Source organism: Trachemys scripta, chromosome 9, assembly GCF_013100865.1.
Source record: "Trachemys scripta elegans isolate TJP31775 chromosome 9, CAS_Tse_1.0, whole genome shotgun sequence".
NCBI lineage: Eukaryota > Metazoa > Chordata > Testudines > Emydidae > Trachemys > Trachemys scripta.
This window is the reverse complement of record NC_048306.1, coordinates 76980326-77005794: the sequence shown is the minus strand read 5'-3', so window position 1 is coordinate 77005794 and position 25469 is coordinate 76980326. Positions and strand designations below refer to the sequence as shown.

General features: G+C 43.2%; 1 protein-coding gene and 1 long non-coding RNA gene across 3 annotated transcripts in view; one reads left to right on the top strand and one right to left on the bottom strand.

Annotated features, from left to right (window-relative positions):
* The window catches only part of TSC22D2 (TSC22 domain family member 2), a 39943-nt gene extending 27006 nt beyond the window's left edge, over positions 1–12937 (bottom strand). For both annotated transcript variants that reach the window (XM_034781560.1, XM_034781559.1), the window contains exon 1: positions 10959–12937. In XM_034781560.1, the coding sequence (XP_034637451.1) occupies positions 10959–12913 (1955 nt within the window). In that variant the 5' untranslated portion in view covers positions 12914–12937. The remainder of the gene's footprint in view (positions 1–10958) is intronic.
* An 892-nt stretch (positions 12938–13829) lies between these two features.
* LOC117882780 lies at positions 13830–22512 on the top strand. The gene is made up of 3 exons (XR_004647102.1): positions 13830–14021; positions 22059–22175; positions 22453–22512. It is a non-coding gene; the product is annotated as an uncharacterized LOC117882780 (long non-coding RNA).
* Positions 22513–25469: the final 2957 nt, after the last annotated feature.

Here is a 25469-nt window from a genome sequence, read left to right as displayed (position 1 = left end):
TTAGCTCCTACACCAACTACATTATACAAGCACTTGTTCATGGGTCAGCTAAGATTACTAGGAAATTTGGGATGACAGAAGTAAGTTTACTAGCTTAATATCTGAGCTCTTTTTCAAGTCAATATTTCATTCTCTCTCTATTTATTTGGTTCACTGACTGCAATGTGAAACTTACTTTCTTTTTGAAAGTTCCAAACTTATTAAACGGTAGAACATACTGCAAAGAGGGTAAATGGGAGGGGCTAGAGGAGAAAGCTGAACAGGACTGAAGGAACAAATGCAGATTTAATAAAGTTCCAAAACACAAAATCCAGGTATTTCCACTTTTCATTAGGAGCAGTCAGTTACATATCCTATTAAACCAGGACCTTAAACCCATCCTGCTCTGAGTACTTGCCTTGGAACACCAAACTTGAGTTCAGACTCTTGCAAACTTCATATTCTTATATCAGTGTTCCATTTTAGTATGACCATTCATCAAACTAGGCCATGATCAGCAAGAGTTTTGCAACTAAGTTTACTGGGAGCAGAACGGAGCTCTTAAAGTTCTCCATACAAGAGGATGGTACTGTTTTTGAAGAAGTTTCAACTGGAAAAAATTATTTTGCTTTGTAAATTAGTGACAAAAACTCAGTTCTGATATGGATCAAACCATAAAAAAAACCCCAATAATTCAAAACTAAGCTTGATATTTAAAAGTCAACTTACACCTCCTATTTTTCTAGGGACAAAGTGTCTCCCCCATTAGCAGTGGTAGTGGAGCAGTAGTGGCTGCCTGCATGCTCCTCTCAACTGTCTTAGAAAGAGGTGAAAGGGAAGCACCTTGACTGGATAAAAGGGGCTTCATTCAGAGAACTGGAGAAGGAAATAGGCAAGGGGCAGGATGAACTCTAATGCTAGGCGCTCTAGGTGTTTAATGTATAGGAAGCTGGCTCTATTCCCCAAGGGCCCTGTTGCTTCCCATTGCACCCCACAATCAGAATTGAGCTACCTAGACAATTCTAGTCACCTCCTAGTAGCATTTAATTCTGTTTTTGATGGAAATTGTATAGCCCTACCAGCAGCCTGTACCTTTCTCCTGGATCTCAAAGCAAGGTGCTGGAGAAGAAACAAGTTTTCATCCTGAGAAGGGAATTACATAGCCTCTAAGAGGGGATTAAAATCAAACAAAAACAAACAAACAAACAATCTGGCTCATGTGTGCAGCATGAGGAAGTTCAGTGAAAGACAGCTTTGCTGCCTTCCAGTTTGGCTCCCTGAGATGCTGGCATCAGCTCTTCCATTTCCCTTATCTATTTTGGGGTTGATCACTTATTTCAACTCTCAACATTTATCAACTTCCAATGGGGGAAATGGGGGAGGGAGTAAAGAAGAGAAGCTTCTAAAAATGGGGAAGGGACCCTTTGAGACCAAGACAGGCTAAATCACCATTAAAAATAATCATGTCAGCCTTTGTCTATTACTCCACAGATACGCACTTTTCCAGATGGAGGACGACATTCAAGGATATAATTACGGAAGAATAAGCTGGGAAAATCCATCTGTCTCATATTAAGCTAAAAATCATTTGTGGCAAATACTGCAGCAGCGCTGTTTACACCAGAATCTAAGAAGTTCTCCTTCAGGAGGGGAAACAATCCTGCTTATGTGCATTACATGCCAAAGGAGACAACTATCCCTTTTGCTTTCACCTCCACCCCCAAAAAATTCTGCACACAATACTGATAAGTAGGATAAAATATTCTGGCTTGCATGTGAGCTTTAATTGTATCTAAGCCTGAAGATTTGTTTTGGTTACAGAATGGATGCAGGAAGTCAACAAGACCAGATAAACTGTCCCAGTACATAGCTCTGCTAATTCCTACCATCACTAGATTGATAGAGCTGGATTGAAATAGTATCTACTAAGAGCAAAGTTAAAATTCATTGCCTTTTATTCCTATGGCTACAATGTATAGATAGATGTAGGCCTCAGACTATCAACTGGCTGTAGAAAGGCCATTAAAAAAAAAAAAGAAAAACCCACACAGGCAAATTTGTTATTAGTTGAATTCCATTAAGCGTCTGAGAACCCTGAACGAGAAGTCTTGCCACTTGACAAAGTGGGGGAATGTCAGTCAACTGCCATTTGTAACAATCCTTCACTGGAGTTCTCACTTCTACCTCTTATACCTGGTCCACACTAACCCCCCACTTCGAACTAAGGTACACAAATTCAGCTACGTTAATAACGTAGCTGAATTCGAAGTACCTTAGTTCGAACTTACCGTGGGTCCAGACGCAGCAGGCAGGCTCCCCCGTCGATGCCGTGTACTCCTCTCGCCAAACTGGAGTACCGGTGTCGACGGCGAGCACTTCCGGGATCGATCCCAGAAGATCAATTGCTTACCTCCGGGTCCGGCGGTAAGTGTAGACCTACCCTTAGAATACTTCAAACATACTGCAAATGGTAAGAAGTGCAAAGTACTTGCTTTTATATCTGAAGGAAAACAAAAACCAAACCAAAAACACAAAACACAAGGGACGGGCATTTTGAAATGGTTTACTTAAGCCAACTGTTGGCTATCTACCTCCGTTTGCCAATTTGAAAGGGTAAGAGTTTAAACATAATTTTGCTGTAAACTTCTACACCTGGTGGTTCAATGTCTTCTCATGTCAATATACAAAAAAAAAAAAAAGCACTCATTTGTAAACAGAGGGTAGTAAGTATAGCCCAAGGTTACATCAGTAACAGGAGGTACAAAAAAAAATACATATGTAACTTGAAAATTAATTACTACAATTCTTAGAATATTTGATTTGTGTTTCAGTAATGTGGGATTTAGGACTTCAAACCCACTGACCTATACTAAAAGGATAGCAGCCATAATGGCTGCTGCAGTCAAAACCTTGAATCAACAAAAGGTACGAAGAGCTGGCATTAAAGGTATTTATAAGTGCATTGTGCAAGTTATGGAAAGCAATTTAAATAAACTAATCTATTGAAAGGGAATCATTTTTCAATTACAGGAGTGAGGGAAATTTACTGGACTATCCAAATAGCCAATAAATCCAGATTTGGCCTTATTCTTTTTAATTCTCACTGAAAGAAGTTGAGCTGTTAGTTTTCTGCTGAAGTTCATATTGAGGCAACAGGAAAATACTTAGATTTAATTGGTTATTCCTCTTTTTGCTCTACTAATTTAGTCCTCAGTTAACATTAAAAGTGGGAAGAACAACAACAAAATCAGGACTTCGAGCTTCCATTTTGTTTACTATCTTGCTTGTGCAAAAGCATGCAACAACTCATGCAGTAGTTGATAAATGCTGCATAAACTGCTTTTGTACAAAGCTATGTGAAAACAATTAATATTTATTCAAATAAATTATGTTTTGCACATGAATAAAGATGTAAGCGTTGCATATTTTTTGCAAGAGTTATAGCAAATGAATTTACCTGCAGAGGTGTTCGTAGGGTTAACATTAGAGACTATTAGGAGAAAATCAAATTTCAACTTGTATTAGCATAGCTAGTATAACAAGAGCAGCACTGTGCTCCACCTACTGTCAAGTTGTCCACATTTCTTAAGAGGCAACCAGAACTTAACACACAGTACCTTATGCAGATAAAGATCAGATTGTGGACTACTGTTTTTCCATTCCACCCTCCTCCCCTCATTTCTTCCTGAGGCTGGGGAGACAGGACTTGTGTTTCTGCTGGACTGCATCTGTGCTTCAATTCACAACCATTACTGTGAAGAATGTGAGCTTCTCTCTGATAGTTTGGTGCCACAATATACAGTAGGAGGTACAATCCTCCATCATTTATCAGTTTAACATCTCATCTCCTCCTCAGTTATACTTGCAATATGAAAGTGTTCTCACATCAAGGAGTAATGACAGAATTGATGCAATTAGTTCACAGTAACATCAGAGACTTGAGTGGTGAATTCCTTCCCAATATCTATTAAGGGAAAATATGGAATTCCCTTGACAAACAACAATTAGACTGTTGGTGGCTGTTCGCAACACTGTCTTTCATACAGCGATAGAAAGATGAGCGAACAGCCAGGCTTATTGGCCTACTGTTAGGTTGGCATAGTTGATATACATAGCAAAGCGTACCATTCCTTCAACAAACTATCCTATTTCTGAGCTCATGAAGCATACAGATTTGATGGAAGTGGAAGTTCTCTTCTTACGCCAAAGAACTTTTATAGAACAGGGAGTGAAAAATGCAGCCTTACACTGCACCTCAACAGTTATCACGCTAAACTTGGGAGAACCATCTCTGGGGATAAGAACAGTTCACTCTTAATAACTGAAAGAAGTTACCTCTCTTCATAACTGTCAGCTAGGGTGCCAACTGCAGTAGTTTGTCATCACGATTTATCCAACACAACTACAAACTGGTCACACTTTATAGCGCTTGCACGATGCTTACTGCAAAGTAAGTGTGCACACACACACTCCCTTTTAAAGATCAGTTTTCTATTAATTTGGAAGAGATCCATAAAATTTCTTATAGCTAATGCTTGCTGATGTATACATTAAGCATAGACAATTCTGATATGCTGACAAATAGCAAAAAATATAGTTATTCAGTTTCGTGAATGCCAAGATTGGAAATTGGCATCAACTGAAAGTTTACAGATATTCAGAACATAAATGAAAGATTGAAAAAACCCATCACATTTAGTAGGGAACATCAAATTGTTTCTCTTCACTACAATGGCACCTGTGGTCACAAAAGATTCTACAGTACTTTTCATAAAAATGAAACTCAGCATCTGGGCTAAACTCCAATTCTGGTAGTTGGATTCTGGCTGCCTACATTCTCCAGTCAGTCATTTTTTTAATTATATATCTTCACTTCCTCTCCTAAAAACATTTTAGCATTACTTCTGCAAACAGATTATGTGGAACAGTTGCCACATTAGAGAGAATAAGGAAAGAAATAGCTAATGTAGCTATCTATGGAGTACTGTAGAACCTATTGGGATGAAAGAGGCTTGATAAATCTACCGCATTTGATCAGAAGAATCCAGAAGGGAAAGCCAGAAAAAAAAAAAAAAAAAAAAAAAAAAAAAAAAAAAGAGCATCTTTTAGAGACACCATCAATAACAAAATTTTTATTTTTTTGCCTGTTATAGCTAAAACACTTCAGAGAGAAGTTTAAAATAGGATTTGTTTATTCATTTGACAGCACCTTTGTCCATTTTCCCCACTGCTCAAGATACCCTCATAAAATAAAGGAGCAAAGACTCATTACAAAGTGTATATGAATTATAAAGAGTTCTCAGGACACTTCAAACACTATGCCCTGGAAAACTGAGACTTAACATTAGCTAATTTTAGAAAGTATTCAGGTCCACAATTTCCTTTTAAAAGTATTTGTAAATTATTACTGCATTTCATCTTTGAAGGAAATGTTAATGAAAGTTACTTTTAACTGGTTGTATAATTTTTTTTTAAATCAATTTATTCATTGCTGCTGACCTCATACAATTTAAAATAAAGCTGTGTTAGCATCTGTATGTCATTTGGTATGGCTGATTTTTGTTCACTGAGTTTTATTTTAACTGTGCTTTTCAAAATATGTTTTCATCATGGAGACAGAAGAAGGAACACTGATCTACTTGAAGACATTCATGGCTTGAAACAGGATTTGCCCATGTTTGGGTTTTGCGTACACCTACAGATATTCCTTCAGCTCTACTTAAGTGAGATCCTCTGATTTGAGAGACTGAAAACATTAAGCTCTGCAGCTGTGGACAAGTCTTAGTAGACTTAAGAACAAAGTGAAAAGAGGGACAGTATTCAACAACAGCACAATTCAAACACTGTCATTTGTATCTATTTGCATAAGCCTTTATTTTTCTTTTGGAATAGAGCATATAATATGCACCTTGAGTAATACATAAAGAGACCCTTATCAAAGTAATGTTAATGCCCATGCAAGGTTTTGTTCTTGAATTATGAATGAGGCCTCAAGAGCTCAGTTTTACTAATTATAATACTTTATTAGCAACAATTAGCACGCTATACAAATAAGCCATTTAACTAAATAGAGAGATATACTCCATGAAGAGGTCCTTACAATCAGGTTTTCAACAGTCTAGCTGCTGTAGCTGACAGTTCACAATTGCAGCCATTCATTAGAGTTCCTGGAATATAGCCTGTGCAGTTCACATTGGTCAGCTATCTCTGGAAAATGATCTGTACTCTGCTCCTTTTCCAACATGCCTGGTAATATTTTGCCCCAGAAGTCTGCCAAACATGTAGGTGGTTTGAACAAGCTCTCTCAGTAATGTATTCTTTTAACAGTGGCAACATATTTTTTCAAGTGCCAAAACACAGTCTTAAGCTAGCATGTATGTTTGGACCCAACAGACAGTTTCACTATATGAGTATCCACCTTTTCACACCTCTACAAAAACAAGACCGTATATTTCAGAAGTCTAGTGAAATACTCCAATTTAATTAGATTTTATTAAGATCTGCAACTCCATTTCACCAAGAACTTTAAGTTGTACTATTTTTAAAAATTAAGCATGAAAGACAAGCTAGAATTTTTTCTTAGTTTGACACTTACCATTTTTCTTCATTTCCCCAATATATGTGGTAATTTCAACACTTAGATCTATCCTACTGACTAAATGTAGTATTTCCTCCATCCTCAAATATTGTTGCATTTTATTCAGTCCACTGACTTAATTTGGAGAAGGGAACCAAAACTGTTTGTTATGCAAGTTATGAAAAGTATCTGCAGCCTAAAGCATTTTCCCCTCTTTGTAAAAGCATCTGCTAAAATCAGTAAGATTTTTTTTTTTTAAATCTTTGTTGCATACCAACATTTCTCTATCCCTCACTCCTGACATTTGAGATTTACTGACTAATCATTTCCTCATTATTCACTGGGTCAACAATAGGACTAGATACAATAGTTTTATTCAAAAATCTTGTAAAAGAAAGGAACAACTTAAGTAAGGGTTACCAAAAATCAGATCCAAACTACAGTCTGCTTGCCACCTTACAAGAAACATTTTAGATCTGGTTACTGATGGACTATATACACAATACACCTTAAAACAAAAGTTTCACACTGTCTGCACAGATGCTACCTAACTCTGCATACATCTTATGCAAACTGAAGTTTGTACGAATCCTAGCCTTCCCATTTTATTACTCACTACATTTAAATATGTAACAGCTTACAAAATAAATAGAAACCTTGCATATGCAGAGCTACGTATGAACCGTTGAAAGACCACCATTTGAGATTCTTTTTAAAAGTTACCTATATAATGAGTTCATTCTTTTGTCAAACTACAAGTGCTATAATTTAATCAGAGGTATCAAACATCCAACCATTTGATGTATTTACATGAACCATAATGATCAGATATGAAAATTAAATGTTCATTTTTAGACACTTCTAGCCCTTATGGTTGCAAAGAAAAATCCTTCAAATATGTGCCAAATGTAAACTAACAGTGTTAGCTTCCTGAGTCTGCAGGCAGCCTAAAACAAAGATTCAAAGTGTAAACTCTAAAACCTCTATTAATTTCAATCACACTGTCAACTCTAAGCCCAGTGATGACATTTCACTGTCAAACTATTTCACTGCTGATCATTTTAGCAGTAAAATGGGTGCAAGTGAGCCCACAGGAGGTTGGAATTTAAGTTGTTGAAAAGGAAAAAACTGAACCAAGAACATGGAGGAAAACAGTAAAACTGGAAAGAAACAGAGAAAGGAAGAAGAAAAATAGTAGCGGTCCTGAAAGTGAACATGGTTTTCCTACCAAGTGATAATGAATGCAACAATACGGTACTGAACAAATAGCTAATCATTTACTACACAAGGGCCATTCATATTTTCCCCTGGACTTTTTCTGTAGTGTGATGGAAGCTGGCTGTCCTAAATTTATGGTTTAGCCCATGTACCATGATTTAAATGGAAATTTGGCCCCCTCCACTGAACAACTGACACCAATGTTAGACTATATATCACCCCAAGCCTAATTCTCTCTGCTATGCAGTCTCCACTGTAGTTCATTGTGCTATACTGAGGTAACTGAAAGCAGATTTTGGCCCTCCAACATTTAAACTTTACATTTAAAAAAAATCTGCGTTGTTACAAAAAGACTGCTAGGAAAAAAAAAAAGGGGGTCCATCTGTGTCTAGCTTGCTGACTGTTCTAGGCGACCTGCAAATAGGGTTAAGAATCACAAGGAATGCTCCAATGGCAAGGATAAAGGCATTCGAGATATAGTTTACCTCTTTTAGGTCCCCTGAATTCAGTCTTCTCCTGTTAATATTCCCCCAACATACACAATGCTTGTGTATGTACATTCATGGAAGCCCACTGAAGCACGGAACTGGCCTACTTGGGACAAGAGTGAACTGTATTCAGTTAGGCACCCTGTCAACTTCAAATCTTGTCAATTACAAAAATGGAAGTAATTCCAGGTATTATACACAACTTCCACCCCCCACTTCCTCAGCAACTTCTTCCTTCCCTCCTCCCATTAATATTTTCCTAGTTTAAAAAAAGTTTCTCTTCTGTATTGCTGCATGAAAGACCCACACAAACAGGGAAAGCATCTGCACAGGAGAAACAATAACATTATCTGTACAAAGAGTGCTGTGAAACAAAGAGCAAACAAGTCATTTTCAGTTATGGCAGTCTTATGTTATTTGCACAGACACAAATGTGATCTAAGTTGACTGTATCTTTAGGTGCTTTCTGCAGTGAACTGCACAAGATTTTGAAAGTTATTTAATTTCTTAGGCCTCAATCATGCAAACTGTCCTATATGGACTGACTCCTGCACAGAGCCCCACTGAAATCTCCACCTGTGCATAACAGCTTGAAGGAATGGGGTCTTTGTTTATAAGGTTCAAAAAGGCTGAGAGCTTTAAACACCCATGCAATGAAGTACATCCAGTACTTTACCCTCACTAAAAGCTAGCCTCATATCCATAGGTTAGCGCAATGTCATGGACACAGAATATACTTTCATGTCACACCAAGCAGAAATACATGACTGAGAAGTATAGGTACCTTAAGAGAAACACACAAATTGGGGGTACTCAGCATAGAAACTAATAACACAGGAAAAGAGGATGTTTAGAATAGAACTCACTTCCTAGTTCTTATTTGCAGATTTACTTCTAGATGGGAATAATTAAAAAAGTTTCTGAACACAAAGTATTTCTCCCTTAAAAACAAAACCTTTTCAAAAAGGTACTGATAACAAGATGGTACTATTGCAATGAAGAAGTGAGGTTCTTACCCACAAAAACTTATGCTCCCAATACTTTTGTTAGTCTTAAAGGTGCCACAGGACCCTCTGTTGCTTATTGCAATGAAGACAGTCAAGCATTCCTACTGACATTCCCAAAGTTAGGACATGATGGCAAGGAGGCTGATGAAGCAGAAAAGGCATCCTCTAAGATTTCACTATAGCAAGAGTGCTAAGGGAATATCCACAACAAATGTGATGTCTTTTGGAAGTCTGGAAACTATTTTGAGCTTTATGAAAGTCACTGAAGTGACCTATAATAAAGTTCATCTTTTAAGGTAACAGACTCCCAAAGATCTGATAAATGTTAGTGTTCATAAACAGTCAGCAGTTTATAGTTTTGATAATGGCTATACGAATTTGTTCTACTGGTCACCAAACCCCCAAGCCCGTTATACTGTGATTTACACAGTATCTCAGACTGTGCATATGATAAGGAGTGTTCAGATTTAATAACTATTTTGCACCAGAATATTTCAGTGAATCTCCTCCCCTTTAAAAACAAACAAACCTGGAAGTCAGTGTTTTGGATTAAGCTCTTCTGGGTTTTAAAGTTACACCTTGTAGGAGAGCTACTGAAATTATGCTCTACCTTCCCCCACATGAGAGCAAGTTTTTACTAGTACTACTCTGCACAAGCCAGATTTTTACATTTCAAAGCTTGGTACTTCTTTCTAGATGTGTGAACTGTTACATGACATGTCTTTGAATGAGAATATTTTTCATTTTGAAAAGGTTATTCTGGTTCCCTAAAGAACGATAGGAACATTTCATCATACACATTTCTGTCTTCTTGTTCATAATAATCTCAACTGTAACAATGTATTTAGCTCCCTTTACAACACAAGGTTACCCCACCAAGATCATTTTCAACCCTTAGCACACTCCTTTCCCTGGAAGTCTCCTTCAAATTCAGGCATATTTGATTAGCTTAGGCCACAGAACTTTACCCATCCAGCAAAAGCTACAAGATATACTTAAAAGAAAAAAAGAAAAAAAAAAAGATGTACTTTAAGGAATCTTAAAAGTCCATCTACATTAGAGGAAAAAAAACAAAACAAAACCCACTTTGCAACTCATACAAATCGATTGATAGTATGCTCTCACTGTACCCTTTACTAAAGTTGATAAAATCTGACAGTTCCAGTCAATATTACCTAACAAAATAATTCTCCATTAATAATGAAGTTACAGGTGTACTGAGAGGATAAGAATTCCCTAAGAATGGCTATGCTAAAAGTAGAGGGAGGGTCACTTTTGTTCAACTCACTGGACCACTATATAAAATAAATTCAAAAAGCTTGAATTACGTTAATACACATTTCTAATTTATACTGCTATTGAACTTGATTTTTTATGATCTTTGCAATCAAGGAATTTGGTTAATGCTAATTCTCTTCAAATTAACCAAGACAAAACACATTGGTTGCTCTCTGGAGCACTGTGGTTTTGTTTCTCTCTATTAAGCCATTTTCCCTCACCTATTAGCAGTTGAGTTTTGAAATGCATTCAGAGAGATGGGCCGGGGGGGGGGGGGGGGGGGAAAGGGGGGGCGGGACCCGAAGAGAAGACTATTTTCTCATATTATATATATTTGTTACCTGCCAACTATATGTAAGAGAGCAAGTAGTTACATGAATTTTTAAACAGTTATAATAAAATGGTTCATACCTGTCTTCATCACCATCAACAGGAATAGATATGCCAAATACAGAGCTGGCAAGACTGTTCATAGGAGTAGTTGCAGGTAAGTGAAGAGGATTTGTGAGAGTGTCTGGAATGGGAGGCTTCACAAGAGGCTTACTTTCAGCAATGAGAGAAAGTGGTGGCTGAGGTAGGGGTTCTGATTTTCTTCTAGTATCATCAATCTGGCCTACTAAAGGTTGAGTCTGACTCTGAAACTGTCCAAGGTTGGATTGTGGCAGATTTGTAAGTACATTAGTTGTGCCTTGCATTAGTGAAAGTCCAACATGTTGTTGGACAACACCGGTACTCCTACTGACAGGTGTATGGCTGGTCAGCTGTGACTGAACTAAAGTAACAGGGACATTTGGCATAGTAACAGAAGTGGTAGACACACTAGGCACACTTGTACCGGGCACAACTGCAGGCACGTTCTGAACTCCAGAGACTATAGCATGAGGAGCACCAGGCATTCCAGACACTTGACTACTTCCACCCATTTGATGCTGAGTAATGGATTTCTGTTGTACAACCCCTGTATGTCCAATGCTTTGCTGCACCACACCTCCCGGCTGCGGTATGACAGTCTGACTAGATGGAGTCTGGCCACTCTGCATCAATCCTGATCCCTGTCCCACTGCTTCACTAGGCTGTGGTGAAACTCCCATCATTGGTGCTCCAACAGGTGAAGGATTCTGGCCAGCCACCTGGCCCACAGGAAGGCTGGAAGCCCCAGTACTTGGAACAGAGCTTGTAGTAGCTTGTTGAATAGTTCCTTGACTCTGCATAACTGTCATGTGTTGCATGTATTCTGTCTGGCCAGAAGCTTGTGTTGGCAGTAGATGCACTGGTGGAACTTGGGGCTGAGGATAAGCAAATTGCTGAGGTTGAGTCACTGGTACATTTGCTTGCTGTACCTGCTGCTGTGACATGGGCATGCTCGGTTGGGCTACTGTTACATTCGGAGGTGGCATACCCTTCCCGTTAGGTCCCCCCTGTACAACACTTTGTGCATTTACCTGTGACTGGGTTTGCTGCGGCAGCACCACAGTCTGCTGACTCGTTACTGTAGCCCCAGAATACATCGGCTGAGCAGTACTTTGAGGAATGGCCCCGCCTATGGGCTGCTGCAGCTGCCCAATGACAAAATTAGGTTGCTGTAAAGAGGGCTGGTTCATTTTCTCCGTCTGGAGCAGCTGTGACACAGCAGTAAGGGAGCTGTCAGCTAGGGACTCTGGGCCCTGTGCCGATGCTGGCACCGCCGACATTACCATGGAGCCCCCCGTGGCACCCAAGCCACTATCTCTTTCCTGAGCAGCCTGCTCAAAGGTGCTGCTATGTCTAATGCAATCCCCAGTCCTGGCCAGGACGCCACTACTGTCCGAGTCCCGGTCGTAAAATTCCATACACGTCCATCGTCCCCGCCTATAGGGCTCCCCCGTACCGTGGTCCAGCTTGATCACCCTGAAGCGTGAACTGCATGCGGCCGCAGTCGTCTGAGACATGGTCCCTGGAGCGGAAGCCTGCGCACTGCTGCCTCCTGCCGCCGCGGAGGGGATTTGGACAGCAGTTACTTGGGGCACCGCGGTGCTTTTGGGCATGGCCCCCCCGTTAGCTGCAGCCGGCGGAGGCGCAGCCGCGGCCCCCGCTGCCGCAGCCGCAAGCTGCCCATCCAGGAGAAGGTTAGGGGAGACAGCACCGGGAGTTTCGGCGTCACCCACGTTGTTGAGAGTCTCCTCGGAAGAACTCCTTTCGCAGACATCCTCCGGGCCGTAGTCCGTGGCCCGTGACACATCGAAGATCTCGGAGGAGACATCCTCGGTGCGGGACTCGTCTGGGTCGTCCAGGCTCTCCGTGTCCTCGGTGATGCTGCTGGCCACCTGGGCCGTGGTCACGCTGGTGATCTGGAAGCAGCTCTTCTTCTTGGCCGGCATCTTGGACATGGTGCCTCCTTGGGGAGGGAGTTCTGCCAGCAAGGGTGAAGCTGTCTGCACCCCGGCGAGAAGGCAGAGTCCGAGCCCGTCCGAGGGAGAGGCGAAGGTTGTCACGATCAATTAGCCGAGACCCGGACGCTATTATACATCCTCTGGCTTCCTCCTCAAGCGTCTGGATCAGCCACGGAGCCCCAAGCTCATCGGGCACCACACCGGGCTGGTGGTCGGCTCGGCTCCTCCTCTTCCTCCCCCTTCAGCAGAGCTCCGGGCCCCTCAGCAAGCCTCCTCCCTCTCGCCGGACAGAGGATTGTGGTTACCGGGCTCCGGGCCTCCTCTTGAAGCCAAGCGGCCTCCTCGGCCTCGCAGTGCGGCCGCAGTGGTAGTACCAGGCGAAGCTCTTCAGCAGGCTTCCTGCTCCTTGCAGCGCGGCCGGGGTGGCGGCGTCCGGCAGCCCGGGGCTCCTGGGCGGGCGAGCAGGCCGCTCGTGTGAGAGCCAGTCAGTCCCTGAGCGAAGAGGAACCACGGCAGTGGCGGCCGGGTGAGGCCAGGCCCCCTGGCTCCCCCGCCCGCCCCGTCTCTTGTAGTCTCTACCTGGAGATCAGCACCAGGCGCATCTTGGTGGGAACGAGCCCGCTCGCAGCGACCCCAGATAGTCCCAGAGGCGACAGCCGAGACACCCCCTCCGAGGCTCCGCAAAGCGACGGGAGCGGCAAGGGAGCAACCCCCGGCCCGCAGGCGGGGCGGGGTATCGAGCAGCGTCGGGCCCAGCCCCCACTCGGTGCGCTCCGCACTCAGACACCGAGGGAGCTCAAATTCAAACTGCTCACTCCCCTCTCTCAAGATGGGGCTCAAATTGTACGCAATGCATTGTGGGAAGAGCGACGACACTCACTCCCCTCTCCCAATCCAGCACCGTGCTGACATCAACACCTTAGACCCGCCCCCTGCCCACGCACTGACGGACATTCGTTCCCAGGCAGAGCTGGGTGGAGCCAGGGCTGGGCTACCACGTAGGGGTGAAAACTCCTCCTCAGAGCGTCGTATTAACCGTTTGGAATGTTCCATCGGCTGGCGTCCCCCGCCCGCCCCGGTGTGGTACCGCCCTGAGGTGAAAGGGGTGAGCGCCCGCCTGCATGTTCAGGGTTGTGTGTTCGGGGGGGCTACGTCCCTTCCCCAAGTGGGCCCGGGTTTAGTACGGGGATCTGCTCCCTCCACCCCCCCCCGGAACCCCGGGTTCAGTCCTGGGGATTTGCTCCCGCCCTCCCCCCGATGGAGCCCCGGGTTCAGTACCGGGATCTGCTCCCTCCGCCCCCCGCGGGACACGGATTCAGTACGGGCTACGCCCCCTCCCCCCACGGGGCCCAGTGTTCAGTAGGGAGCTATGGCCCTTCCCCCCACGGGCCTCGGGGGCTGTACAGCGGATACTCCCTCTCCCCCTCCGGGACCTGGGCAGAAGTACGGGGGATACGCCCCCTTCCCCCGCGAGGCCCCGGGGGCAGTACGGCGACACGCCCCATTTTCTCTCCCCCCACGGGGCCTCGGGAGGGGAGCGGTACGGGGGATACGCCCCCTCGCCACACGGAGCCCCGGGGGCAGTACGGAGATACGCCGCCACCTTCCCTCTCCCCATATGGGGCCTCTGGAGCGGTACGGGGATACGCCCCCCACCGCAACGCCGGGTTGAGTACGGAGATACGCCACTTCCCACCACCGGGCAGTAGGCGGAGACGCCCCGCTCCCCTCCTGCCCACAGGGTCCCCATTTCATTATGGGGCTAGGACCCCGTGTTTAATATGGGGGTGCTCCCTTTCTCTGCAGGGCCCCATGTTCAGTACGGGGATACCCCCATTCCCCTGCCAGACCTCCTGTTCAATATGGGACTGTGTCCCCCCATTACCCCATGTAAAGTTGAGGGATATGGTCTGCCTCCCAGAGGGCCCAGGGCCCTGTGTACAAGCTAGGGAGACATCCACTACTCCTCGCAGGTCCTTGTGTTGAATATTGGAGTGTGTGCTCCTTCCACATTATAGACCCCATGTTCAGTATGGGGATACTCCCTTTGCCCCCATAGCAACCCGCAGTTCAATAAGCAGATGTGCCACCCCATCTACTCCTTCATGATCAATACAGGGATATGCCCCCCTTCACAGGGACCATATTTAGGCACCTGAAGATAAGCAGAATTATTTTCTGAAGTGCTGATTTCAGAGTACCCACAAATTCTGTAAAAGTCCATGGAAGCTCCATGTTCTCAGCACCTTTAAAAATCAGGTATCAGAGGGGTAGCCGTGTTAGTCTGTTTTTATGGTTTCAAAATTGTGTATAAGTTTTGACAGTTGGGGGTCTTTCGTGAGATTAATTAATTAAGTAAATTTCTGGGGCTGGATCCTTAATACAGAAATGCAGCCTGCAGAAACTACAAGTCACAACATGCATTGCTTCATACTGATTCTAGCAGCTCGGCCGCAGTTGAATGCTAGAAATCTGCAGTCCTTCTGAGACGCTAAGTGGTGCTCAGAATGAGGGCATGTCTACACTGGCAGAGTTACAATGCCGGCAGTTACAGCGCTGCTCAGAGAGCGCTGAAGGGAAACCGCTGTTATGTTTTCATACTGTCAGCTGCCTGCGCAATAGCGTGTTCACACTTGTGGCACTTGCAGCAGTATTCGAAGCGGTGCACTCTGGGCAGCTATCCCACAGCGCATCTCTTTCTCTTCTGCCGCTAAGACTTGTGGGAAGGTGTAGAGGGTCGCAGGGCATCCTGGGTCTTGTCCCAATGACCCGTGATGCATTGTTTCGCATCCCAGAAATCCCCGGGCTTCCATCCGCATTTGGCGCCACAGTTTGTGTACTGTGCCCCCCGCCTCTTCGGGCTGCAGGAATGGATCCCGAGCTGTTGACCAGTATGCTGTTCGCTCTGACCAACAAGTCATGAGTGGCAGCGGAGTTATTCCTTAAACTACAAAGGCAAGAGGAGTCTGACATTGATCTTGCCACGCATAGTAGCTACGACACGAGATTGCTTGTGGCATTCACGGAAGTGCTGACCACAGTGAAACGCTGCTTTTGGGCTTGGGAAACAAGCACTGAGTGGTGGAATCACATCGTGATGCACGTCTGGGATGACGAGCAGTGGCTGCAGAACTTTTGGATGAGGAAGGCCACATTCATGGGACTGTATGATGAGCTTGCCCCAGCCCTGTGGTGCAAGGACACGAGAATGAGAACAGAGCTGCATTTGGAGAAGCGTGTGGCGATTGCACTGTGGAAGCTAGCTACTCCAGACTGCTACCGATGGGTCGCTAAGCAGTTCGGAGTGGGAAAGTCTACCATTGGACTTGTGTTGATGGAAGTGTGCAGGGCCATTAATCGTATCCTGCTCCGAAAGACCATGACTCGGGGCAACGTGCATGACATTGTAGATGGCTTTGCAGAAATGGGCTTCCCTAACTGCGGAAGGGTGATAGATGGCATGCATATTCCAGTTCTGGCACCAGACCACCTAGCCACTGAGTACATTAATCGCAAGGAATATTTCTTAATTGTTCTCCAGATGCTTGTGGATCACCATGGGCGTTTCACAGACATTAACGCAGGCTGGTCCAGAAAGGTGCATGAGTAGAAGATTATAGTAGGGGAAGCTGAAATGCCCATTGTGATCCTGGGAGACCCCGCCTACCCCTTAATTCCGTGGCTTATGAAGCCATACATGGGGCAACTTGACAGTAGCAAGGAGCGGTTCAACAACAGGCTGAGCAAGTGCAGAATGACTATTGAGTGTGCTTTTGGCCATTTAAAATCCCGCTGGTGCTGCCTCTATGGGAAGCTGGACCTGGCCGATGACAATATTCCTATGCTTATAGCCATGTGCTGTACGCTTCATAATATTTGTGAAGGGAAGGGTGAAAACTTCACTCAGAGCTGGACCGCAGAGTTCGAACAGTCAGAGACCAGGGCTATAAGAAGGGCACAGCACGACGCCATAAGGATCAGGAATGCCTTGAGGCAGCAATTTGAAGCTGAAAGCCACTAATATTTGTTGATATGCTCGGGAGTGCAGTGCTTGTAATGCTAGGAGGTGATTGGTGCAGAAGATGCAATATGTGGTTTAACATAATTGTATGTTGTTTTGCAGTGCTCTTTTTGCTTTCAAGTAATAGAATAAAGATTGCTTTCAAACACAATTATTTTATTAAAAGACAACAGCCGAAGGAGAGAGTCAAACAAAAAAAACCACATCAGCTGTGAGGGGGTGGGGAAAGGGAAGGTCCCAGGAGGAGGAGGGGTCCCAGGATGGCTAAAGGTTTGTGTATGTCCAGGGATCATATCCAGTCTTCTCCTTTGGAGTACAATGCAGTGGGTATGGTATTTCAACAGGGCCAAACTGCAGAGGGATGGGTTTTGAGTGCAGTGGGTAGTGGGAGTCTGCAGTGCTGGACTGTGGGGGGGCGGGAAGGAGTGGAATGACACGGATATAGACTGGAGCCAGGAGGTTGATAAGAGTGTGTTGACGGTGTTGGGGGGGGGGTGCATGGGAAAGAGTTTTGCGACAGCGGCTGCAGAAGGATGGGCGTGAAGCTGCTCGGTTTGAAGAACTAGTATCGCTTGGAGCGTATCTGCTTGGCTCTCCATAACCTTTAAGAGCCACTCCATGGCTTCATTCTGGCGTACCTCGTTCTCCTTTTGGTCCCTCTTCTTGCTGTCCCGCCACTCCTTCAATTTCTGTTTCTCGGCAGCGGAGTGCATCATAACATCACGCAGAAAGTCCTCTTTAGTTCTTGGCCACTTTCTAATTCTGCGCAGCCATTCAGCTGCCAATAACAAAGAGGGAGGCTGGGCTCCCAAGGTCATCTCTGTGAAGTTTAAATGTAACATTTTACAGAAGCAGGATTGTTTGCAACACAGAGAACACTGATTCAATGATTTAAAACACAGCCAGTACTCACACACCTAACGCTAACCAGGCAAGCACAAATGAGCCACAAGACCCCCAAAATGGTGAGTAGCCAAAATGGTGAGTAGCCGCAGGGGTAGGGTAAATCACTCTTCCTGGACTCTGCTGTATACTGGGCACATGGCTTTTGGAGAGAGCCAGCACTGTAGGGTGGGGCCTGATAATCATTCCTGTCCCCACACTTTCCACAGGATGTGATCATTATGGAAGCTATCTCGCTGCTGAGGGTGAGCACGGTCTTCTCCAAGCCTGCATCTTCCGCCCTGGCCCCTATGCGGCTTGCCTGTGTGCAGCAATGGTCGTCCCCACATCGTGACGGCACACCGGCGTGGGAAAGTTACTGTTAATGGGGCAAGAAACAAAGCAGTTCTGCTGAAGAACCTGCAGCAGTGGATTGCCCAGTATCTCCACAAGAGTTTCCTGGAGAGGGAGTCAATCAACAGCCTGTTCTGCTGCTCAGACTAGGCATGTGATGGGAGACAAGCCTGCAACCCTCCTGCCCCCAGCAACTCACTTCAGCAATTCCCAAAATCAAAGCCACTTACCAGGTGCCTCCTCTCCTGTTTGTGCTTCACCAAGATCTGACAGTTGTGACTGGCAAGCCTCCTCTGGGGTAGAAAAGAGCTCCTGGCTGCATGCATCTCTGACCTCCGAGTCATCCTCTGCCTCTGGGTTCCCCTCCCACTCCACATCTTTGTCCAAGATTTCCTCCTCCTGGCTTGGTCCACTTTCAACTGGCATGCGAGCCACTGAAGTATCCACAGTGGTCTTCGCAGTGGAGGTGGGGTTGCCACCAAGTATCATGTCCAGCTCTTTGTAAAACCGGCAGCTCTTGGGCGCAGCGCTGGAGTGGTGGTTTTCCTCCCACGCCTTGGTGGTAGGCGTTCTGCAGCTCCTTCGCTTTCACCCGGCAGTGTGTCCTGGTCATGGCGTCTTTCTGTCATGCATCGTGAAATCTGTGCATAGGTGTCATAATTCCTACAGCTGGAGCACTGGACAGCCGCCTCTCCCCAAATGCTGATGAGGTCCACCCGCTCGTCATTACTCCAAGTGGGGGATCACGTGGTGCGTGGAGCAGGCAAGGCCACCTGGAAAGATGTGCTGAGACCACTGTACACATCACCGAGCAAACAGGAAGGGGACTTTCAAATTTCCAAAGGAATTTATGGGGTGGAGATGACAGTTGGTCACCTGAGGGCAGGGCAATAGAGTTCAAACCGATGACCAGAGAGGCATTGTGCGACACCTCCTGGAGGCCATTTGCGGCACTGTAATCGACCACGGTGTCTACACTGGCACCGTAGTGCTATAGCCCCGGAACAGAAAGCGGTACGTCTCTTGTTATGGTGGTTTTTTTACAGCGCTACAACTGCACAGTTTCTGTGCACTAAGTGGCTTGGCAGTGTGTACACCTCGGGAGTTACAGCACAGAAAACTGCTTTACTGCGCAGAATCTTGCCAGTGTAGACAAGGCCTGAGACAGAGCATTTTATGTTGTCTGTCATCTTGTTGGGTGGCACCTTTGTGTTAAAGACGAGAGCACCTACATAAGACCATACCTCTATGTTAAAAACAAGATGGGTCCAGTTCAGCCTATCCTCTTTGGGATGATTTTTAAAGCTGCTTTTGATTATTGACTTCGGTAGGATTTGTGGATGCTCAACATTTCTGAAAATCAAACCACTTGTATTTAGGTTCCTAATTATGGATTTAGAAGCCTAACTTCAGGGACCCAGATTTGAACATTTGGGGCACTCTTCCAAACGTGTTGCTCATTTGGGGTGATGTACCCTCATTTTTGATTAAGGAAGTTTTAAAAGTATTTTCCTCTGATGATAATGTTTCAGTGAGACATTTCATTCATGAGTTCCCTATTCATGATATTTTTAAATCTCCTTCATTCAGACTGTTAAATATTGTCAGCTCCTTGAATATCATAGAATATGTTCCTGGATGCCAAAATCCAGTCACATTTGTGCTATTTCGGTACTCTTGCTTCAAGATTAAATCAAGAAGTACAAAGGAAACCACAGAAAACAAAATATTTAGCTGAACTTTTCTGAAAATGTTAAAAAGTTCAATTTGAATTTTTTACAAAGGTTTAAATATAGGGTAGACTGATTTAAATCAAAGTGATTTACATCATCAGTTTTAATCATGATTTAAAAAAGCAAGCAGGAAACCTTGATTTAAATAATCAATTTTAATCATGTTTTGCATTTGGAGTTTTTAGTTATTTTTCTAAAGAAAGCTTTGATTCTGGTATTTGGTAACAATTCAAATATCTGGATTTGCAATTCTGCACTGTCTGGTACTTCTTTTTGATAACCAGGAGGATACAGTAAATCAAAAACAGTTATTTGAGCAATTATATACAGTAGAACCTCAGAGTTACGAATACCTTGGGAATGGAGGTTGTTCGTAACTCTAAACAAAACATTATGGTTGTTCTTTCAAAAGTGGGCAACTGAACATTGACTTAATGTAGCTTTGAAACTTTAATATGCAGAAGAAAAAATACATTAAAAAATCGGATTTTGAGGAAAAAAATTATCTAAAGATAAGAACATAAGAGTGGCCGTATTGGCTTAGACCAAAGGTCCATCCAGCCCAGTATCCTGTCTACCGACCGTGGCCAATGCCAGGTGCCCCAGAGGGAGTGAACCTACCAGGTAATGATCAAGTGATCTCTCTCCTGCCGTCCATCACCACCCTTTGACAAACCATTCCTTATCCATCCTGGCTAATAGCCATTAATGGACTTAACCTCCATGATTTTATCCAGTTCTCTTTTAAGCCCTGTTATAGTCCTAGCCTTCACAACCTCCTCAGGCAAGGAGTTCCACAAGTTGACTGTGCGCTGTGTGAAGAAGAATTTCCTTTTATTTGTTTTAAACCTGCTGCTCATTAATTTCATTTGGTGGCCCCTAATTCTTATATTATGGGAACAAGTAAATAACTTTTCCTTATTCACTTTCTCCACCTCACTCATGATTTTATATTCCTCTTATCATATCCTCCCTTAGTCTCCTCTTTTCCAAGCTGAAAAGTCCTAGCCTCTTTAATCTCTCCTCATATGGGACCCATTCCAAACCCCTAATCATTTTAGTTGCCCTTCTCTGAACCTTTTCTTTTTCTTTTTAATTAAGATAGATACATTATAGCTCAAAGTTATCTCATCACGGAATAGGGATTATAAATTCTAATTCTATAGTATGAGACAATATATTCATGTAATGTTTAAGAAAATTTTGTAAATAAGTTCCAGTAGTTCATGGATTAGAGACCCAATTTTATGGGGTTCCAGCGGCTTCTGTATACATTATTTAGGTCAGTGTGGTTCTCAAAGCCGGTCCACCGCTTGTTCGGGAAAGCCCCTGCCGGGCCGGGCCAGTTTGTTTACCTACTGCGTCCGCAGGTTCACCCGATCGCGGCTCCCACTGAGGTTCACCACTCCAAGACAATGGGGGCTGCAGGAAGCGGCGCGGGCCGACGGACTTGCTGGCTGCCCTTCTCGCAGCCCCCATTGGCCTGGAGCGGCGAACCACGGCCAGTGGGAGCCACAATCGGCCGAACCTGCAGACACAGCAGGTAAACAAACTGGCCCGGCCCAGCAGGGGCTTTCCCTGAACAAGCAGCGGACCGGCTTTGAGAACCACTGATTTAGGTTAATCTTTCTATCCAATATCTACCAAATGGGACTCAGTCTAGAAGATACCATCAGAGATGCTTATTTTTGCAGTTCTCAGACTGTGAATTTGTGCAAAAATGCACAATGTTTTTAAGTAATGTTTTTAAATAAATAAATAATATATAGAGGGGAGAAATAACAGACCTCAACTCTATTGTCCCTCTGCAAATTTGTGTACACAGAGTCATTCCCTTACCTCTCTCTAAAAGTGCAAAGTTTCAAAAAGTTCAATGAATAGAAGATTGTTGGGGGTGGAATAGATCTGGACCAGGAGAAGAAGTCTGGAGATAAATGTGAAAAGGGAGGGACAGGCAGCAGAAACAAAAGTGAAACTGTTTGAGCAGCATATTCCAGAAGTCTTGTGGTCTTTCTGAGTGTAGCCTACATTGATTTGAGATCTACCATGCTATTCTCTCACTAGAAGGGAAAACTTATAATGGCAGCAGGCTGTAAAAGAGACGCAGTTTGGGAATATTTTAATGAAGTTCCTCTACCTGTGGGTAAAACAGGCATGCATGCAAAATGCAAACAGTGCAACAAAGAAATGCAAGGCCTGGTTGCCCGAATAAAACTACATCATGAGAAGTGATATGAAAGGAACATGTTTGAACATGCAGGATCTTCAGGTTGGTAAACTTTTTTATTTCATACTTCTTTCTTAAGGACTACCTGTCTTCTTTCTGGATTATTATTGAATTATCATGTTTGAGCAAAAAATATAGTTGTTATTCTATGATACTATCATTTTAGATACAGTTGTGATAAAAAATAAATAGCTGAAATAGGCAGATCTTCCTTTTACAATTTCACCTTTAAAGTAGTACTGAGTGTCAGTGAATGCAATGAATAATACTAAATGAGCAGTATGGTAATAATAATTAAACATTGACTTATTTTGTTTAGGAGAATCCATCCTCAACATACAGGATGAGGACTATCCACCTTCAATATCACCATCATTTTCTATAGTTTCAGAGTTATCTACCAATGACAGTGTTTCAGTCACATCATGTATTTCACATAGCCACAGTATATCACCTGTATCAAAAAGAAAAAAAAAATCTCCATCATCCAGAAACAACCAGAGATAAATTGTGATAAGAACCAGCAGATTACAAAAAAAGGAAATTGATGAAAAAATTGCCCAGTTTGTTTATGCAACAAACTCTCCTTTCTGTATGATTGAGAACCCACAGTTCAATAACATGGTTCAATCATTAAGACCGGGATACAGTCCACCCAACAGAGCAGATGTCGCAGGCAAATTGCTGGATAAAGTGTATGAAAGAGAAATTGAGCAGTGTGCAAAAGATCTAGAGGGTGAAATTGTTAACCTGAGTCTTGATGGGTGGAGCAGTGTCCACAATGATCCTGTTGTACGTGCTTGTGTGACAACAGAAGAAGGGAATGTCTTCCTTACAGAAACAATTGATACATCAGGAAATGCACACAGCTATAACAAACTGTGAAAAAATATTCAAATGTCTGGTATGCAGCTTGATCACAGACAATGCTGCAAATGTATCCAAGATGAGAAGAAATTATTTAGAAGAGAGTCCCAAGCTAATAACATATGGTTGCAGTGCTCATTTGATGCACCTCCTAGCCAAAGACTTCAGTGTTCCAGAAATAAAGGCTAATGTTAGAATTGCAAAATACTTCCATAACAACCACTTTGCAGCAGCTGCTCTGAAGAAATTGGGAGGAACCAAGCTAACTCTCCCACAAGACATGCGATGGAACTCAGTAGTGGACTGTTTTGAGTACTATATCAAGAACTGGCCTAATCTGATGACAGTTTGTGAACAAAATAATGAAAAAATAGATGGCACGGTCACAGCCGAAGTTCTCAACATTGGGCTTAAGAGAAATGTTGAACTCATGCTGAGTACCCTGCAGCCTATTTCTGTAGCCTTGAACAAAATGCAGGGAAATGGCTGTTTTATTACTGACACTGTTGAAATTTGGAAGGAACTGACTGAGATCTTAAAAAGAGAAATATGCAATGAAAGAGTTAAATTAAACAACCATTAAAAAAACAAATGGGACAAGCACTATCTCCAGCTCATTTTCTTGCAAATAGTCTCAATACTTGGTACCAGGGTCAAACCTTAACTGCTGAAGAAGAGGAGTTGGCTATAACATGGACATCCAGCAATCATCTCTCCATAATGCCAACTATAATAAACTTTCAGAGTTACAGATGACCCATTCAAGAAATATATGTTTGCTGATGATGTTTTAAAGAAAGTCACACCAGTGAACTGGTGGAAGTCACTTAAGCACTTGGATTCAGAGACTATTGAAGTGATAGTCTCACTTTTAACAGCAGTAGCTTCTTCTGCCAGTGTAGAAATAATATTTTCTTCCTTTGGACTAATTCGTTCCAAATTGAGAAATCGTTTGGGACCTGAAAAAGCAGGAAAGCTTGTTTTTCTTTTCCAGATTATGAACAAACAGGAAAATGAAGTTGAAGACGACTGAGTTAGCTGCAGAAGCCAATATTTTAAGTTTCTCATGTTGACTTGTCTGACATAGTCGATTTAATTTTTTTTTTTAATATTTCATTTAACTATTTTAGTTATAAGCAATTTTAACAAAAACAAACCTGATTTTAAAAAACTTGAATGTTTAACTAAATTAAACAAATCATATGCTTGTTTTCTTAAAATATTCTATGTTTGCTGTTGAAGAAAAAAATCCAGAATACATAACATTGTTGTTTTAGTTAAATAAAACAATTTAAATGTCTGTCTGGTGATGTCCTCCTCCTAATACAGCATGGCAAGAAAATCCTCCAAATATTAATTATTAACCTGTTGAATTGGATGTAGTTCACCTGTCAATGACTTCATAAATATCTGCTTCAGTTACCTTTGGTAAATGAAAAAACCAAACAATCATTCATTTTCTGATACAGCTGTAAAGCTAATCTGAAAAGTTTTCAAAATAAATCACTTTTAAAATGTATAGTGTGTACCTTCTAAAAATGAAACCTACATCTATCTCTGACTTGGGAAGAATATGTATTAAGGTTATAACAACCAACAAGAACTCACTTTTATGTAGAAATCCATGATTAAATAGAATCTTCCTGACTAGTGATTTAAATCATGATTTAAATCAAATCCCCCCTGTCAGAAACACACTACAGGGCTCCCATTCAAGGCTCTGGGGGCCCTTGACATATGTTTAAAAGCCTCATATATAATAGGATTTTACAATATCTAGACAGATTAAGGCATCAGCACTTCTGCTTCCCCCCACCCAGCCAAATTTCAACTAATCACTGTCCAGCAGACCAAAATGACTAATCATGTGTACCACATTTTCTGGTCAGTCAGAACTTACAATGTTTCAGCCCTTTGAATAAATGGGCTTTGCAACATGTCCATCAACAAATTTGAGCTGGGGAGAGTAATCTAAGGAAAAGGGGTCATCAATCCAAAAAAAGTTTCCATTTTCATCTGAGGGAAAACCAGCTTGATCACATTGCAGATCTCAATTGTGGTACAGTGGCATGTGGAGAGAGGCAGTTTCCCAGGCAGGTTACAGGTCATTTGGGGCTTCATAAGTCAAAAGCAACATGATGGGGTGATATTCTTCTCTCTACTACCATTCAGAAAGTGAACAGAATAGTTTAGGTGATGCTCCATTAGCAGGACAAGGTTTGAACTGGTAGAATCAAAATGTTCCATAACATTTGGAAAAGAGAGTTTGGGTATGGCCAGCACTCCTAATTGAAGAAAAGAACTGCTCTCAAGGAATCCCTCTGAAGGTAAAGATTTAGGGTCTTCACTAGCAACATTAAAGCGCTGCCACGGCAGCGTTTTAACATGGCTGTGTAGTTGTGGCACCACAAGATATTTTTTTACACCCCTGAAAGCGAGAAAGTTGCAGTTGTGTAAAGTGGCAGTGTA